Below are 16476 nucleotides of genomic sequence, written 5' to 3' on the forward strand. Positions count from 1 at the left end.
TAATTGTTAATCGCCCCATACGAATTCAAAGTCGCAGAGTTTTGTGGTTTTCGCTTGTCGTCTCCGAATCTTGAATAGATTGCGTTTCGGTGTTTGAGGCTCGCTCTGGTACACATATAGGGTGGAGTCGCATAAAAGCATCGAGTCGGATTTCCATTAGTTTAATTACGAGAGGATGGGGTAGAAGAGGATAGTCGATGCCGATAGGAAGCCGTGTTTTCGGAAACTGCAGCTACTACGAGGCAATTTCATGCGGATGGAAACTCGCGTCCTATCATTATCGAAGGGCGAGATACGTACTCGAGTATAATCATGTATATGTATGTGTATGCCTATGTGTGCGCAGTGTACGTATAAGTGCATCGTTACACGCGACAATACAAGAAATTGGTATTAAGGACACCTGATTCTGAATCCTTTCTCAATTTCTCATGACTTAATTCTTCTTCAATTTCAATCTCAATATGCATTAATATTGTTTAAATAACAGCACATCTGTTTAAAGGCAAAAAAAGTTGAAAATATACTGGCCAAAATTATATATTTACAATCTGTCAATCTTGAAAAAAAAAAAAAAAAAAAAAAAAAAAAAAAAAACTTTGCAGTTTAATACCGTGAGCAGAAAAATTCACGTAACGGATAATGTAAAGTTGTCGAAGAAAAACTTTATACAGGTTTTTTATTCACGGAATTACGACCAAATAAATAAATTGATCTAACCAAATATAATATTAATCCTCGTGAAAAACATTTTAGCAATTTATCCGTTTTGTCGTTATAAAAAATCCATTTGACGCGATTTTAATCAATACATTTTTAATCAAAATTTAAATAGTTAATTTAGTGAAAAATTCAGGTAACACAAAACTCTCATTGGCGCATCCTCCGAAAATATTCGTGTTCATCTTAAATAGTCACCCCGAGCCGAAATAGGTACGGAAAAAATATCGAAAGACTGCGCGAAACGTGTCGAGGAAGAAAGGACGAGAGATCTCTTCCGTCAGATCAGGAGGGAGTTCCATTTCCATAGAAATCATAAATCGGCCTTCCGGCCAGGTATGTAATTATAAAAAACTGCATTCATCCAAAGTGACTCAGCATTGTAAACTGCAGCGCGGCAAACGGAGGAAGGTACGACGAACATTAACGATGATAGTTACAGCCGCTGAAAATAAGCAGCGAGGGCGGAAGGGAGAGAGAGGAAAACACAAAAATCATCCGAAAGTTACCGTTTCCTTCATCGCGATCACCGACGCTCGTCATTCGATGCGAACAAAGCGCGGAACGTGGTCTATAAACGCAAACGTTGAAAGTGCCGCAAAAAAGAGAGAGAGTGAGTGAATGACAAAGAGAGAGAGAGAGAGAGAGAGAGAGAGAGAGAGAGAGAGAGAGAGAGAGAGTTTAACAATGGTTATTGTTTCAGGACTCACGCTGTGTGTAACCGGGCTAATAAAATAGGGAAGAGGAGAGCTCGCGAGCAGAAACGCGGACCGAGTCGAAAAAAAAAAAAAAAAAAAAAAAAAACATCGGTGGTAGACGATGGAAAACAATCCCGTAGATGCAGCCAACTTGGAATTGGGAATATTCGACTCTACACACCTCCCCCCCCCCCCCCGCCCTCATCGTTTCGATACGGCAAATGGTCGTTCCGTGCCTACCGTGTCACGTAAGCCTTTTTTATCGTTCACGATTGTACGCGATGTTTATCGAGAAGCTTACATACGGCGATTGGTTAAGCGTTTTTTAATCTCCGCTTCAAGAATGCTTTTATACCTTTCGTGATAACGCTGCTGCGAATAAAATTGTAATATTATTCCGTTATTGATGTCGTGTGGGCAATAAGTGACAATATCATTGTCCAAGATACAAATTACTTGGACATACACCTCTTGTAAGATTATATTATATATTCTTATTGTGTGAACTTTTATCTTATTTTTGCAAAATTATATTAAAAAAGATTACTGGAAAAATCCGTTCGCGTGTTTCTATCTAGAAAACTCGTCTGTTTAGGAGGAGATAGGCGGTTCTCCCCGAAATAAGAAAGTTGTATCTTCACGCGCGGAATTCGTAGAAGGAAATAGAAAAAGATGGATAGGGGCCGAGATACGTCGTTAGTCGCTTGAGGATTAAATTATCGAGACGCGAGCAATGCTTGATCGATTGTGATGGATCCGTCGTTTTACTGACACTCGGCGCAAGCATATCATTATATACGTACTTGGTTCAACTCATATTAGCACGCAATTAAAAAGCTTTAGCAATTCTCAATGTCTTATTATAATAAAAACATTCAAGAATAGAGATAGACTATACAAATTAAAAAAAAAAAAAAAAAATGAAATATACCGGTGTCAAATAGTTATTCAACGCTTAAGCCACGAGATAAATCAGCGCGACGGGGACATCTTCGTTTAAGAATGATAATAAGAAAGAAAGAAGCGGGTGAATCGACCATGTCGGGAACGTAATAAGGGATCCATTCGAAGTTTATAAACTGAATATTATTGAGATACTAGCTGGCGGTAGCTCAAAGCGCCATGACAGTGAGCGATGAGGTGCCTCGCAGTACTCCGATTTTCTATTAAACGTCGATTTATTTATGGAATATTCGATGCGACGATATAAGGAAGGAAGGGAGATGCTACAGTGCTGAGCCGACGTGGAAAATTCAAATCAACTCCCGTCGCGCTGAGGAATTTTTCGCAAGCAACCCCTAATCCGTGAATCATTCGCGTGTTCTTTCCAAATCATGAGCAAAAAAGATATTTCTTTTAGAATATAACAAAATAAAAAATGCATTTTACTTAATTATGATTTTAATTGCGAATCATCATGTGTGACGTCGATTATCACGAAATTTTATTTATATCCAATGTCTCGGGCGATCTAATTTGTATAATTAATATTCTAATAATTTTTACAAATAAAACTATCGCAACACTCTTAAGCGTTTAAAATCTTGCAAGAAAGCTAAAAATATCATCGTAGAACAAAGTGAGATGAGTGAACCTGGCGTCTCGGTTTATTCTGATTTTTTCCGGACCATTCTTTTAATGCCGGCATTATTTATTTAATCTATCAATTCTATTCTAAGAACTATTAAAAATAAAGCCAAAATTCTCAACAATTAATGAGTTTCTACGAAATGAGACGCCAGCTTCACACACACACACACACACACACACTCAAATGGAATTGCACGAAATATGCTAAGCGATAATTGCGACAAAAAATTAATTCCGCGAATAATACGTAATAAATTACCTGATACGTAATAATTAAATTATCTGATTGCTGCCACAAAGTCCAATGCCATCCCAGACCTGCTCAGTTTCTCCTGATTCTTCATTGATGCATCTTCAAAAACACTCGCTCGACATTTTGTACGATACTCTCGATTTCGATATATATTACGTTTATTTAATAGAAATTTCTCTTTACAAAAAAACAAAACAAAAAAAATGTTATAGTAGAAATTACAATATATAATATTTGTATATTGTAATATTAATAAATATGGAATTATATACTAATATGTATATAAAAGAAATCGTACGATTCGTGTGTTTAATATAATATTATATACGTATTATATTTTGAAGAAATATTCAAATATCTTGATGGACAAACAATTGCATAATCGTTTACAAACAATAGGACAAATACATAATTTATAATTTTTATAGATATATGGACAATTAGTTTATTATAAACGAGCGACGAATATCTCACAAAGCGCGCATACTCGATAACTATTTTAATTCGATAAAACCGATGTTAAACACGATAGCAGTCATGCTAAAAACTGTCCTCGATAGCATGTGGAGATGATGACACGTGCCATCGGCGTACTGTGCGTGCACGATAAGCACGATTGTGCGTGTAGCGCCCGTCGATCGTCGATTAATTTCGAGAATCGTCCGCGATGTTTCTTCCCCGAATACGCTCCCCGCTGCACGTGTTACTATTCTGTATTGTTTGTTCCGTGACGAAATAATATAATAATAATTTCTCTCTACACGGAGAAAATATAACAATAAAAATTACAATACATAATATTTGTAATCGGGAAATATATCAACATATATGTACAAGAAATCGCCTGATATTTTCATTCAATATTATTATATACGAATATCGTACATGCGTATTATGTTTTACGAAGGAATATTGCAATTATTCAAATATTGTGATGCACAAATAAATACATAATTGTTAACAAATAAAACAAATACATAATTATCATCTTTATTGTATATATGCACAATTAATTTATTATAAAAGTGTGGAGATACGAGTGTCTCATCTCGGTACTTATACGTCCGCCATCTCGGATAATCTAATTTGTTTAATTAAAATTCTAATAATTTTTAAGCAATAGAATCTTTTGTAAAACTATTGTAGAACTCTTAAGCGTTTAAAATCTGGTAAGAAATGCTTTTAAAAAAAAACATCGGCGAACAAAGTGAAACACAGCGTAAACTTGGCATTTGTCCCGAACTATTTTTTTTATTTAACAGCCAGAACTATTTGTCTAATCTTTATATATATAGAACTCTATTAAAAATAAAGTTGAAACTTTCAATAATTAATGACTTTCTACAAAGTGTAAAACGCTAATTTCACACACACACACACACACACACACCGAATCATGATTCACTTCTAATTATATTCTAATTGAAACTATATTCTTAGAATTTTCATTAAGATATTAAATTATATCGCATTAATTGTAAGAGTTAATCAATCTTTGCAAAACTAGACTTAAACGAAAGAGCAAAGATAAAAAATGTGTATAGTACTCGCTTTAAAACATTAGGCAATAACTTTTTACGATATGTAATCAAATCTGAAACTTTGTCGAAGTAACCGGAAGAAATCGAGATGAGAAGGCTGACATAAACCTTGGCATTTATTCATTCTTCATTTATTCATGCCGACAAAGACCCGGAGGATTCGTCGAATTTCGGGCAATATTGTCGATTGTTCCGATGTGTTTCGACGACAATAACCTACTCGAGACGACAATAACGCGTTCCCAGGGGCAAAGAACCCCTCTGCACCTCCCCCTCCCCCTCCACCCCCCCCCGCCATCGAATATGCCGCGCAACGTGTCCGGTCCTAATTCCTCTGTTTGCGTATGCAAACGAAGAGACGAGGTCACCGACGGAACATTCACGTGCTATTCCCATCCTCTTCGTTTTGTCGTGTGTACAATATAAGCGCGTGTATGTACGTGCGAACGATCAAGTGAGCAATCGCGATTCGATAAGGACCATATCTCTTCGCGATAAAAAGAATGTCATAATATAATTTCGAATTGAATCACTTTACAGGTAAAATATATACAGAAATATATACAGAAATATTGCCGGAAGAGAGAATTCATTCGATTTGTTTGTACGCGACGTTTGAATTTTTATACCAAAGCGAGTAATCAATAAATTATATGGAAGCTAGAGAAAAGAGAGGGAAAGAGAGAGAGAGAGAGAGAGAGAGAGAGAGAGAGAGAGAGAGAGAGAGAGAAGAAGTGAATAGAAGATATAGTAGTAAATGAATAAAATAAAAGAGAACGTTGAAAATTTATTATGACGTCGCGTCATATATGTTTGTTAATCAGTTGATCGATATTCCCTCTCTCGACGCGATATAAATATCAAGAGCCTGTAACAGATTTATTTAACAAACACAGCGAGTGTTACAGAGATGCGGGCGGAACGAAACTCGAGCGAGTCGCGAGAAATGAAAATTAATTTGTCGCTCTCCCCGCAACAATCAAAATCGTTTCGAATTTGATACACCTATGCTAGCTCGCTCGCGCGTGTAAATGCATGCGTCTGACAGGTGGGCGATGCGGTGCGCGGATGGAAATAATAGAAATGACGTCACAGCGCCTCGGGACTCGGACGTAGAATACGCGAATTCTCTGAAGCCGAGCGGACGGCGATTAACGCAAAGAAAATATAGAGGAGACCGAGCAAACTGGCAGCATCGCCAGTCACTGGCGGTACGAGTTCGGTTCAACTCGATTCGACTTGGCAGTCTCGCTAAAAGAGCGCTTTGTAACGCTTGTAACGCTCCCTTCGGGCGCGAGAGCGCCCCCGGTATATGAAAAGTTCTCCCGGTCGAACAGTCGCGAAATTGATCAAAGTGACGCGCGGTAAAACCGATCCGTAATGTAATCTTCGCTGCGCGAAACATCAAGCGGGAACCCCGTGGGCATTCGTCCGCGAGTGCTGTTTCAAACAGCGAAAACAATAGCGGGCGATAGAAGCGTGCAGCTACTATACTCCAGAGAGTATATATTGTATAAGAGTCTAAACTATACTTGTAACAAAAAACTGAATAATCAATATCAATTAACATACAATAATAGTTGAAAAGCGAATTTATCTAACTTTCTTTAACAGATCTATTTATACATAAATATATAATATACAATTTTTTGTGCAAAAATATATTATATAATTATTATATATTATTATATATTTTTTATTTATTTTTGATCTCTTGTATGTACTCATTATGTGATAAATTAAATATTATCATTACATTACTTTCTCTTTAGCGAAAAACAAAACAAGACTAATGTTAATGTACTATATAATATAATATAATATAAATATTAATCAAACGAAAAAAGATTAGGACCTGAAGGGTTAAAGGGAGTAAGAGAATCTTCGTCGAAGGTTAGACTCTGAGAGACTTTGGAAGAGCGCATCAGCTCGGGGGCATTGTGTATTAAAATTAAGAGAATACATTAAACGAGTTAATGTTATTCAGCTTTTTGTTCGCGGCGCACACTTCTATGGAAACAGCTTTTACGCCCTTTCGCCGGCGGCCCGAAACACCCTCTTCTCTTTCTCGCCCATTCTTGACAAGAATCCGCGTTACGTACTTTTCGCGATCGTACTTGCGTCGAACGTTTAAAATCTTGCACAATGTGTCGTAAAACTATCTCTACGATTAGCTACTAAAAAATTAATAGCGATTATTTTCAGTATTCAAGTTTAAGATATCTTGCATTATTAATTATATATACGATCGATTTCCAAAGACCAGATCGACTTTTTTTTTTTTTTTTTTTTTTTTTTTTAAGATACGGTAGAAACGATACAATACAAAATAATGCGATGAACAAAATATTAACTTGAGTTAATTTCAAGTGCACTTGACTTTTACAATAATGGAAATAATATTTATGCTAGACTTATAAGTGAGGTAATTTTATAGTCTAGCCACGTGGTTATCCTCCATCTGGAAATAGTTTAATTAAAGTGAGAATAGTTAGGAAAATACGATACCGCGGAAAACACAATGGCTCGAGCAACGAAGAGAAAGAACCGAGAATAACGCGAAAAGTGTATCCCGGATTCTCTCAATCGTTAACTACCAGTCGTTGAAAGCACGCTTCGTCGACCCGCTTGAAAAGTACCTTCTTACTTACTTGTAAGGGAAACACACAGAATGTGTTCTTTTACAATGACAAAGATAAGTTACGTAAGAGTAACTCGACGTAACGAGATCTCACCTTTCGCGATTCTATCCGTGACGGCTGCAATCGAGAGACAAACTCTTATTTTATCTTATTTTGTACAAAGATTCGCCGCACTCTCACGATTTTACTAACGGATTCCTCTACATGTCTCTCATTTTCTCTAATTGGGCGAAGTTTGAAAAAAAAAAAGAAAAAAAAAAATATGTTACACATTCAAAATATTAATAACTGCAAATAATAAGTAATATGTTTACGAAATCAGAGAAAACGAGCAACGCAAATTAGCTAATTATAAGCAGCAACAATAATACATCACAGAGCAATGCAAAGAATAAAGATTCTTGAAAATTTGCAGTCACACTTTTAACAATGGAATTCATCGGCAGTTCATTATCTTTTTTATCGTTTCGTACATCAAAAGTGTGAAAGGGAATAGGTCAATTCTTTCCTATACGCAAGAACTTACAAAGAACTTTAAGACTGACGTGGTCTAGCTTTCATGATTTTATGTTCTAAAAGAATAGCGAGCGAGTTCTTTCATGTTTAAAGAAAAAAAATGAAAAAAATCTCGTCTCGTCCTTTAAAAAGATGTTAACATTGAGCAATAAAATATTAATATACATCTTTGCCATTTTTATTTGCGATTATACGAATTTATTTTATCACAACATACTTCTTTCTTCTTCCCGTGAAAAGTCCTTTTATAAATTTTATAACATATTTTTCATCGTATTCTTCGCTCGCACGATTATATAAACGCGATTACCAGATTTCACACAGAGCTACCGGAAGGAAGTAGCATGACGGAATGTTGATGGTCGCTGCAGGTTTGTGTATTTCAGAAGGTGGAAAATCGTCGAGTAAATTAGACACACCGGGGCACAAACTCGCCGGTTAGCCAATACACTACGCTCACCACCTTTCGCCCTTCGCCCTTCGTTGGAAATATTTTGGACGGAATTTTAATTAATATCTCACAGCTTTTAGGGGGCTCTCTCGCGCACGAGCGTAGCGCGAGGCTTGCAAAAGTCCAGAGAGATGAAAGGCGATACCCCCAAGGACCCAACGAAAGGAGGGATTTTATATCGGCACTAAAACATCTCGAATTGCTTCGAGGGGGGGGGGGGGGGAAACGAAGAGAAGCGTCGAGGCGAGAGTACGCGATGCCATCTCTTTCTAGATCGAAATGTTTGCAATCATCGTTAAAATCGCCCGCGGCGATTTCGTGGTCGACCTGTCAAAAAACTATTCGTCGAAAATATCGACTCGGAACAGATTCGACGCACAATGCTTTTATATGCCGACTAAAATCGGGACTATTCCGTATATGTGTGAGATTTGTATATTTATTTTTATATGCCTTAAAATATGTACCGTCGTTTATTTAAATAAGCAATAAGCTTATTAGAGTGCTTATTAGAGTAGAAATAATTTCCAGATTTGATTTAACTTGTATCGCAAGGTCCGTTTCTGTTTCTTCGTGTTTACCAAAGAGGTAAATCGACTCACCTTTATTCCGAGGGTAGGTGTCAGCATTCCGTAGTCCGTAATAGTTGGCAGCATAACAGGAAGTGGGTTTGTCATCATCATACTGTCTAAATTCTTCACACGTTGATGTATCGAACACAGATCAATTTTATTTCCTATTAGACCTACCTGAAACACAAAAAATGAAAAAATATTTCAAAATATTTCTCTTAATTCAATAATTTAAAAAATATAATAGAGCTATTTAGAAAAAATATCTTCAAAGCTAAGATAAATAAATTTATAGAGATAGAAAATATAAATAGATTAATAATTCCAACGAGTATTGGTAATTAAAGATTGATGGAATTGATAAAGAAAAAGTTATATCATCTCCAAATTTGATATTCCGATTTGTTAACGATACCACGGAATTCATTGGAAACAACAGTTTCGCCAAAGTTTTACACGCAGACAATATTAGCCACGACCGCACTGACTGACAGACTGTCACTTTGTCGGTGAAACGTCAATCGATTGTGCTGCTACAAAGAGCCGACAAAGGATCGGAATAGTTTCCTATCCCAAACTTTTCCATAAACCAGTATAAACACACTATTGACATTTCCGAACATAGCCCAAAATTACGACAAAGAGAAATTGAGAGAGAAAGAGAGAGAGAGAGAGAGAGAGAGAGAGAGAGAGAGAGAGAGAGAGAGAGAGAGAGAGAGAGAGAGAGAGAGAGAGAGCTCGCGGTGAAAATTTTATCCCAAGTCCTAACTGCATTTCATCTCCGATCATAGATATGTATGTACATACAATAGTTACGCTTTAATTATACGAATCAACCAATCACAAAATTAATCCATTAAGCCCAGGGATCAGGATGTTAGGCTCGCATGACACTTGACTAAGTTTCGACGTACAGATCGGATCGCATGAAAGTCAACAGGCCGCGAAGATCATGCGATTACGATTGCATTAGTTAATAAAGCCACGACTGAGCGAATGCGGGATGCTTTGATATCGAAGAAACGATCGATTGAATTGCTCTCGAAATAAATATATTGTAGAACGATACTAATACGTATGCGATAGTGTTACAAGTCCACTAAAACTTTTGTTTTATTTTTTAGTATTTTTATCAAATAACACGGAAACAAAGAAACTGATTTCTTCAACCAATAGATCCTTAATAATCACTCTACATTTTTAACCTTATTTTACTTAAAGCATTTTTTGTATACCAATTTTTTAATAAAAAATATATATACATGTATAATATTAAATACTTTTCAACAAAAAAATTTTAATGTGCGAGAAAAACTAATTTCTTTCTACTGAAAGAAGTAATAAGTCATAAATTTATTTTCGGAGAAGGGAGAGCAACTGTTAAAATATACTAGAGGAGAGATTGAAAGAAACGGAAAAAGCCTTAAAACAAGAAGCAAAAGTAAAAACTTCACAGGCAATGTTAAATGCAAGCGTAATAACTGATGAAGCAAGTAGCAGAAGATAACGGTATATTTGTAATAAAAGATTTTCTTATATAAAATTTTGGAAAATTAAAGTAAAAAATAAATTGTTCTCCCAAAATTTTATATAAGAAAATCTTTTCTATACCAAGATGCATCGCAACAAGATGAGAAAATGCAAAAGTACGTTCATGAAATAAAAGTTGATGTCGCTCAGAAATCAAAACATCCCTTTCGTGATCTTGTTCGAAACGAGGTGGCTATACCATTTTGTCACGTTCGCGCATCGTACGACACGGTAACCCTCCCCCGGTATCGAGGATTCGCGACGGAATCGTTTCGGCGGGATCTTCGATCCGAAGCAAGGCAGTCACGTATCGCGTCGCCTTGAGCCGGTCTAAGTGCTCTTCAATTACGCGGCGACGCAGGCAATTATGAGCGTAATCCTTTAAGATTTACATGGAAGACATGCAGGCAGACCCTGGTTTTAGAATCGACTGAGAAGATGAGCAGAGAAGAGAGCGAGAGACGGGGAACGAAGAGTGGAAGCACTTCCGGCGGCTACGGGGAACGCCATGTTCCCATGGCGTTCGCGGAAATAGAGATTTCGCGAGGAGTCTTACCTCGGATTTCCCAGTTAAGCCGCCTCGGATCGTGCTGTTACAACGTTTCTATCTCTCTCTCTCTCTCTCTCTCTCTCTCTCTCTCTCTCTCTCTCTCTCTCTCTCTCTCTCTCTCTCTCTCTCTCTCTCTCTATCTATCTATCTATCTATCTATCTCTATCTCTATCTCTCTCAACATACCCTTCTCTGCCGACTTTGTCTCTTACTCTCAGATCGCCGAGAGCCATGTGACACCAATCTAAGTTCCAAAGTCGCTCTCTCTCTCTCTCTCTCTCTTCTCTCTCTCTCTATTTCGTAATGCTCTGCCTTTGCACTCCATGGCTTTTACATTGTCTCATTTCCTCGCTCTGTAACGTCAAGCGACATTATTCATTCGCGAAAGTTCGCCGAGCTGCTAAATGCTGGGGCTGAGTGACCGTAAACAATAGAGACATAACATTGTTGGCATAACCGTTGAAATGACCAATTGCCGGGTGTGTAAATTTCGTATTAATTATGCGGATAAAGCATACGGTACGTTATTATTAGATGACATTTCATTTGTAGCGCATATCTCGTGCGTTTTAAACCCTTGCAATTAGCTTTGTTCCGCTAATTCAAGATAATTACAACGGAAAAATAATAATACAAATCGATAAAATAATATCACAAAATAGAAGGTACGAGAAATGATATGGATGTATTATTAGGGTGCTTTACAATTATGATTTATTCGAAAATTTTTCGAATGTTTGTTAAAATTATATTTCGTGAATAATTTAAATTTTTTTGTTCTCGAACAAGTAAAGATGACAATTTAAGAATATCTCGATATGCCAACATAAAAATAATTGGAATTTCACGAATTTTTAATTTGTTAATTCTTAAATTTTATATATACAAAAGACATGGAAAAAATTTGCGCATTTTCAGTAATGCTGAAATAATATGATATTTTTTGAAAATATAATTCTCGATAATAAAAATATTATCACGAGTAATGTTCGATAATAAAGTTCGATTTTTCTTGCGCAAAATTTTCTCTCGTAAAATTATTCTTTTGATAGTCCTCATAACGTTGCGCTATCTCTATATCCATTTTTCGTAATTAAAAAAAATACTACACAATAAACTTATCTACACCTTCCATCCTTTCGCATTGTTGCTAAATTATTAAGGTATCGAAATCTCCCACATATTGAAATGTCCCTAAATTACCTTGCTAGGTGACAGTAATGTCGAGGCCGCGTTCGAATGAACACGGAAATAACGAAATGGCGATCGATCGTGTAATAAATTACCGCAACGATCGGCGGGGAATATGAGGCGCGCTTTAATGCACCCGTGAGATCTCCCGTGTATATCTATTGTGCAACAGCATTCCCGGTATAGGGAAATCGAAATGCGTCTGGTGGCCGTTCGTCGCCCCATTCCGCCCCATTCCGCCCCATTCCGCCCCATTCCGCCCCATCCCCGTTCTACTTTTTTCTCAACGGCCCCGAGATATTTTATTCAGCGGCACTTCGCGCGCACGCTTCTCGCGCCGTTTGATATTGCAGTCTCATTGCATAAAATCCAAGGCCTGCATAAAACAACCCTCTTCGCGCCTTCCTCTCCCCAGCTCCCACGCTGAGTCCCGGACATCCCGGAACACGGCCGAGACCTATGTTATAGCCATAGAATGGATTCCTCGAGAGTATCTCGCGCCACGCTCGAATCCTCGAAAGGAATTTTCAAATGTAATTTCCAACCAAAAGCGTTAGCTCATTAACGAGCCCGTGTTACATTATTCTTTACAAGTGCTACTCTAAAGAATCTATCTCTTGTCAATCTCTTCTCTAATACTATTATTTCGAATTCCTTATAAATATTTTAATATTTGAAATTCTCTCTTTACGTACTTTTTCTCTATAATCGTTCAAATTCTCTTCAACTTTTATAATTGGTAAAGTATAATTCAATTACTTCCCGTCATGTAATTCCCCGTCGTGTAATATCAAAGCAGCGTGGCAGATCGTTGAGCTCAGTTAAGGGTTAACGCGTATCGGAGTACCTCTCATTGAATTTTTTCGCGGCATGAATACCGATGGAAATATGTGAAGTATGCGTATCGCGTCCCACCGGAGATAAAGCGAATTTTGAAAAATAGTTCACGCGCGTACACACATTTGCTGTGATGTATACATATATATACATATACACATATACAATCGTACAAACGCGAAATACGCGAAATACTGGGCACATTGCGTTTTGAACGCTTGCAACAAATGTGTATCTCGTTTTACAATACTAGATCTCAAACACTTTTCTAAATAAACACGAGGAAAGTATTCACGTATATTTATTGACGTGCAGCAATAATAAAAAAAAAAAAAAAAACAAAAAACTAAACTTTATCGCAATCGAGATTAATTCAAAGATATTACGTTCGATTTATATGCTTCGTGAATCAAAAAGCAATATGGTCTGTGTGCTTTGTGAATATAAAAACGAACGAAAATCTATACAAATATATTAATTCGGTAATATCGTTAAATTATAATACCGGAGAGAGCATAATTAATTTTACATTTTGACATCGGTCCAATTAGATATGCTTTATCTAACTAATTAATTATGCACGATTATTATCGAGGTGGGGAGCGCTATATACATTTCTATTTGTTGTATCTAATTAAAGATCGTTTCGCATAATGGTGAAACAAAAATGGCGATCTATCCTTCAGCGAAATCTTTCCAATATTTCTTCATCTCAAACGACTCATCGCGTGAGAGTGCAGTGATGAAACAACGTTATCGTTTATAATAGCAAGATGTATGATGTACTTCCCATAGGAAAATACAGCGCATGAATTTTATGTTTTACGCGCTCGCTTTAACACGCGAAAGATTGATAAGAAGTAATCGCCAGCAGCAGTTTCAACACCTGATACTTAGTAACGATATTGTAATTTCGATATTGCAACAAATCCCCTCATGTTCCAGGCAATAAGTTCTCCTTTTTAATTTTCGTTGCAATAAAAAAAAAAAAAAAAAAAAAAAAAATGCACGACACGAGCATATAAAAAGCATATAAAAAGCAAAATAATCGGTGAGATTTTTAAAAAGGCATTCACGTGAAAAATATCGCGCAGAATCGTCGTCAATGTAAATCGAAATCGCCAATTAAGCGATTATACCGAGTGGTCATTCGGTCTTGACGTCGACCATAATCGCGACACTCATCAACCGGGATCACGGCCTTTAATCCGAATCGTTCCTGCGTCAATAGTTAGCATACATGAGGGGCTATTTTCACGAATTTGATCCGTGGATTAAATGATCTCCGGATTCTCTTTCATTGAATTTGTCTCACGCGACTTTAATATAGTCGGATAATTAGTAGTCGACAAATAAAAGGTGTTTTGTTTTTATATAAATCCTGGTCCAACATTTTTAATTTCTGCGAAAGAATTTATTCTACCTTTTAACTCGCTGTCATTGAAACCGCCATATCAGATCTAGATTTCTTTTTAACGAGAGATGTTTTGAATTTATGATTTTAATCCACAGTGTCAAAAAATTCGTCAAAAATCTAGCTGTTGCGAATCGACTTTTCAGTCGTAGCAAAACAATGGCGCGTTTTCAACGAGAGTGCATATATAGTAATACTCTTACACGCGAGCAGGTTCAAAGCGACAATTGTGCGCGTTATTCTAGCATTAATTGATTAATTCTGCATTCACACCTACAGCCAATTCGGCGCAGATTAACTCCGCTCTCAAGAAACAAGCGTTGAAAAACAGCGTCGATTCAGATAATGTCACAAGTGTAAGCAAATGTAGATCTGTTTTTTTTTCTTTTTTTTTTGCGCTCTGCTAGCAATTTGGATCTTTAGAAAAAGCTTGCATAGTTATCATATTATTATATATCTTTTAAAAATAGAATAAGGAAAAAATAGAAATACATCTCTCGATAGTTTCGCAAGTGAAGAGAAAAGTGCGTTTAGCGCAAGTGAAAATAAATATGTCAGATTTGCGTTAAATTCACAACGGCCGGTGTGTTAACGAGCAAGCGTTATTTCACGAGATGCGAATCGCGTAAATAACTAATTGTACGTATGTATCGCAGCAATAGCTTTAGAGAAAATTTTGGGAAAATTGTTCTCTTTTTCGACCGTTACGCGACACAGTGACATATTATCAGAGCGCAAGCGGGAACGTTTCCCGACGCAAAAGTAAATTTCCTTCTTTTAAAATGTGAACAACTTTCTAGTACACGTTGACGCGCTTACAATTTCCGCAATTTGCCGTAATATCGTAAAGATCTTAAACGAAAGCAAATGCGACAAGAAATATCAGCTTCTCTAAAATCACATAAACAGAAAGATTGTATTGTATTTCGTAAAAAGTTTATTTATTAATTGATACTAAGCATTTAATTAATATTAAATTTCTCAGATATAAAAAAATATTCTGTGCGAAAGATGTAATATACGAATATGTATGTATTATTGAATCCCCAGTGTTTTGATTCAAAATATAATGATACAGATCGCTGTTCAAAGAGGGCTGACCATATACGAGAACATACTACTGGATTCAGTGATATTTTTTTCTCATTACTATTCTACAACTTTATAATTCCTCGAAAGTAAAATTTTTATAAATCACACATATATATATATATATATATATATATATATATATATATATATATATATATATCGCATATAAGATACAAAAGTAGAATGCAATTTATTAAATATTTTAGTTTAAATATTCTAATTCAACGACTACTATCTGTATGGCAATAAATGATTACAGTATGTAGTTGCATTCTCTCTCGCTTTTTACCCTTCAAAGACCTTTTTATTGTAAGAATGCAACGTTTGTCAAACGCACGCGGAATGGAAGCAGCGGCGATATAATAGAAAGCGACTTTCGGTCAGCGTGACCGGAGATGACACGTGTTTTCAATTATTTTGCAACGCGACACGATCGAAAAGGACGCGAGTGAGAGAACCGTCAACGTGTCGAGACAATTTACATTTTTTAGCCAATATTCGAGCCGTCCCAGCGCCGTTAGTTCGGTCGACCATAACGCACCCTCATTCATCCCTCTTTCTCTTCTGTCTCCACAAATAGCGATTTCACGAAATTTCGTCAAAGTTGGCACATCTGTTACCCGAATTCGACATCGAAAAAGATTCAATATTAAATTTCAATACTATTGCTCGATTTAATTGTTCTTTACGTAGATTAACTTGACACAAACACGAACCAACTACTCAGCTGGAAAATACCCTGGAATGCCGTCTTCTTCGCCTTGTGAGCAAGCAGACGGAGAAGCCACATATTGTAGGGAGAGAATAAGGAAACCTCTTGCTTCCTTCCACTTATTCCCAGAGGAGCACAACGCGGGTACCTAAGTTAGGCACACGGAT

The 16476-nt window shown here is 36.6% G+C and overlaps 1 protein-coding gene across 15 annotated transcripts in view; it reads right to left on the minus strand.

Moving 5' to 3' along the window:
- The window catches only part of Heph (polypyrimidine tract-binding protein 1 heph), a 394763-nt gene that overhangs the window by 230906 nt on the left and 147381 nt on the right, over positions 1-16476 (minus strand). For 10 of the 15 annotated variants that reach the window (XM_072902193.1, XM_072902188.1, XM_072902186.1 and 7 more), the window contains one exon: positions 9014-9160. The exons of the other annotated variants lie outside the window; for them this stretch is intronic. In XM_072902193.1, coding sequence (XP_072758294.1) covers positions 9014-9094 — 81 coding nt within the window. In that variant the 5' untranslated portion in view covers positions 9095-9160. The remainder of the gene's footprint in view (positions 1-9013; positions 9161-16476) is intronic. 15 annotated transcript variants of the gene reach the window in all.

Source organism: Anoplolepis gracilipes, chromosome 11, assembly GCF_047496725.1.
Source record: "Anoplolepis gracilipes chromosome 11, ASM4749672v1, whole genome shotgun sequence".
Taxonomy (NCBI): domain Eukaryota; kingdom Metazoa; phylum Arthropoda; class Insecta; order Hymenoptera; family Formicidae; genus Anoplolepis; species Anoplolepis gracilipes.